Source organism: Eucyclogobius newberryi, unplaced genomic scaffold (genome assembly GCF_026437365.1).
Source record: "Eucyclogobius newberryi isolate DKJ021-1_F unplaced genomic scaffold, fEucNew1.0.hap1 SCAF_15, whole genome shotgun sequence".
Taxonomy (NCBI): Eukaryota; Metazoa; Chordata; class Actinopteri; order Gobiiformes; family Gobiidae; genus Eucyclogobius; species Eucyclogobius newberryi.
The window spans coordinates 16,016,307-16,019,395 of NW_027315779.1; the positions used below are offsets into that span (position 1 = coordinate 16,016,307).

At 46.7% G+C, this 3,089-nt stretch overlaps 1 protein-coding gene across 1 annotated transcript; it reads left to right on the top strand.

Moving 5' to 3' along the window:
* Positions 1 to 583: 583 nt before the first annotated feature.
* LOC140360849 (uncharacterized) lies at positions 584 to 3,089 on the top strand. Its single transcript, XM_072446273.1, has 3 exons — positions 584 to 1,606; positions 1,682 to 1,951; positions 2,025 to 3,089. Exons 1-3 carry the CDS (start codon positions 931 to 933, stop codon positions 2,978 to 2,980), a joined length of 1,902 nt encoding a protein of 633 aa, XP_072302374.1. The 5' UTR covers positions 584 to 930; the 3' UTR covers positions 2,981 to 3,089.

Genomic DNA, 3,089 nt, shown 5'->3' on the forward strand with positions numbered 1-3,089 from the left:
ATATGTAACACGAACGTCCTCTGGCTTTCATTCATTTTTATAATTACACATCACTTATGAATATGAAAGCAAATCCAACACTGTAAGTTTTTTGTGTTTTTATTGTTCACTGTAAGTTTTTTGTGTTTTTTATTGTTTTATTCTCTGTTTTGTGAAGCACTTTGTGACTTTTGTCTGTGAAAGGTGCTGTATAAATAAAATGTACTTACTTACTTACAACAGCGCCTTCTAGAGATCGGCCCACACACCGGGGGAAAAACCCTGCCTTTTATTAATTGGTTTCAAGAATATGGAGAAGAAATGGCAATAAATCTAACTAGTATATTTGGCTAATTGTACTTTCACAAAAGTACATTTTCATCATCTTTATCATTATAATTAAAACTCATTTAACCATCATTTCAAAGTCATGGATCTAGCATACAAAATCTTCATGTATCTAATTTAGTATGTATGTACTTTTATTTTGAATTGTGTATGCGTCCCGTTCTCATTCTACCATTTTTACGTCATTGCTATGCGACAAACATCTGTAGTTTACCCATGGATGCCATCTTGCCTTCCGGGGGCTTGAGTTTACCCAGAAGTGTAATTTGTGCAAACAGAAGCTGCAGGCTGTACGGGTGAGTTTACTAAAGGGGTTTGTTTCATCGTCTTTATCAGCACATCAGAGGAGAACGTGCCTGATCAAAGACTATGCGTGACTTAAAAGGAAAGCTTTTAAAGAAATCATACGGAGGGTAATGCTACTGGGCTGGTGTTAGCTATCGCATCTGGGCCCAGTGGAATGAAGGGGCCATATCGTTTTCCTGAGCCAAAGAGACAAAAACAATCAGTAATACATTTAATGTCAAATATAAGTCAAAGGAGAAGTTCATATGTTTCTACTGTGTGCAGTTTAAAGAATCGCCTTGGCTAAGCAGAGCTAGCATGGCTGCCAGGCGCGCAGGGTTTTCTGGTAGCATGGCTTCATCTGCAAACAGTGTCTGCGGAAACGCGATGAGCCGAAAGGCAAACCCAATGAACATCTCTGACAGGACTGGGACGGAGTCCTGTTTTGACAGAAAAGCTGATAAACCTACACACGGAGCTATCCATGGCAGTATGACTGTTATGTCGCTGAAATCTCGGCTTGCACCGACTATCCATACAGCCATGTCCGCCGCGGTGGATGCTCTTCTGGGTGAAATGGTGATTGTGCTGAATGAGACTCAACTGGAGCTGGTGCACAAGGAAGAGGAGAATGAGCGGCTGAAAGTCCGTCTGGAGGTCTCTGCGAGGGAACTAAAGAATTTACAGGACTGTCTTTGCAGTGCTCAGAAACTCATTGACCAACTTCAGATCTCTTACTCTGGTGCACATGTGGTCAGTCAGTCTGTTTTTGCACCGCCACTCTCCTCCATGACCTCACTGGCAACAGGCATGGAGCGGGACTCCCAGAATCAGAGGGGTGTGACCGGTCCTGACCTGGGGCTGGGAGGATCAGTCGATGAATCTCTGCAGGGGTTTGGCCAGAGCAATGATTACAAAATGTGCCAGCTTTCTATTCAGCCTGATGACTCGTTTGAATCAAATTCCCCCCACATGTGCTCTAACCCAAGATCAGGTAACATATTTTGCACATTGATATAAAATATTCTATTATAATGTCATGTAATTTTTTTGTTATTTTTTTTCCCAGATGAGAGGCAATCCCAAGGACCAGGATTAGCAAATCGGTTTGAGATCAAGGAGGAGCAGAGACCAGTGCCAACATCAGTACAGCCCAACAGGAAAGAGCCCGGGGGAGAAGGTCAACCAGGGTCTCAAAATGTGGCTCAAAGCGTAGACCATGGCTTCCTCCGACAGGGGTTTGGCCAGAGCAATGATTACAAAATGTGCCAGCTTTCTATTCAGCCTGATGACTCGTTTGGATCAAATTCCCCCCACATGTGCTCTAACCCCAGACCAGGTAACATATTTTGCACATTGATATAAAATATTCTATTATAATGTCATGTCATTTTTTGTAATTTTTTTCCCAGATGAGAGGCAATCCCAAGGACCAGGATTAGCAAATCGGTTTGACATCAAGGAGGAGCAGAGACCAGTGCCAACATCAGTGCAGCCCAACAGGAAGGAGCGCGGGGGAGAAGGTCAACCGGGGTCTCAAAATGTGGACCATGGCTTCCTCCAAGTTGCAGGAGAAGGGGCCTCCCAGCGCTCCTTTTCTCAACCACTGCCTCCCCAAAGATCTGTGCGGGACTGTAGCGCTGCCATGCCACCAGGTGGGCCCAGGGACCAGAAAATGGTATCTGGGACTTCCGTGAATGCCAGGATCTCTCCGGGTCAAACTGAGGACGCAGCTGGACCTTCTGGAGAAGGCACAGCTGCAGGGCCCACAGCTGACCGGCCACACCACTGCTTGGAGTGTGGCAAGACTTTTCGGCTGATCTCCAGTCTGAAAAAGCACATTCGTATCCACACAGGGGAAAAGCCGTACCCTTGTGGCGTGTGTGGTCGTCGGTTCCGTGAGTCTGGAGCTCTGAAGACTCATTTGCGTATCCACACTGGAGAGAAACCCTATTCCTGCTCAGAGTGTGGCACCTGCTTCAGACACCTGGATGGTCTGCGCAAGCACCGCCGCACGCACACTGGCGAGAAGCCTTATGTGTGCAGCATCTGTGGAAAACGCCTGAGCCGACTGCAGCACCTCAAACACCACCAGCTCATCCACACGGGTGAGAGGCCCTGCAGCTGCCCCTTCTGTAACCGCACCTTTAAGGAGCCGGCGGCGCTCCGTAAACATGTGCGGACACACCGGGAGGAAGGTGGCCACATGGGCATCAGTGCCAACGAGGACCAACAAGAGCCCATAGATGACATGAACAATCTCCACCCGGCGGCTCCCTCGCCCCAGATGAGGTTTGAAGAGTGGGCAGCAGAGGAAGAGGACAGTGTAGCAGAGGAGGAGGACAGTGCAGTGGTGAACTGTGTTTAGCCATGTTTGAAATTGTACACTGGCTGTCAACCTGTTTTAGGGTTTATTTTGAATTAGGGCTGTCAAAGTTAAAGTGATTAATCATAGAAAATAGAATAGAAAAATACTA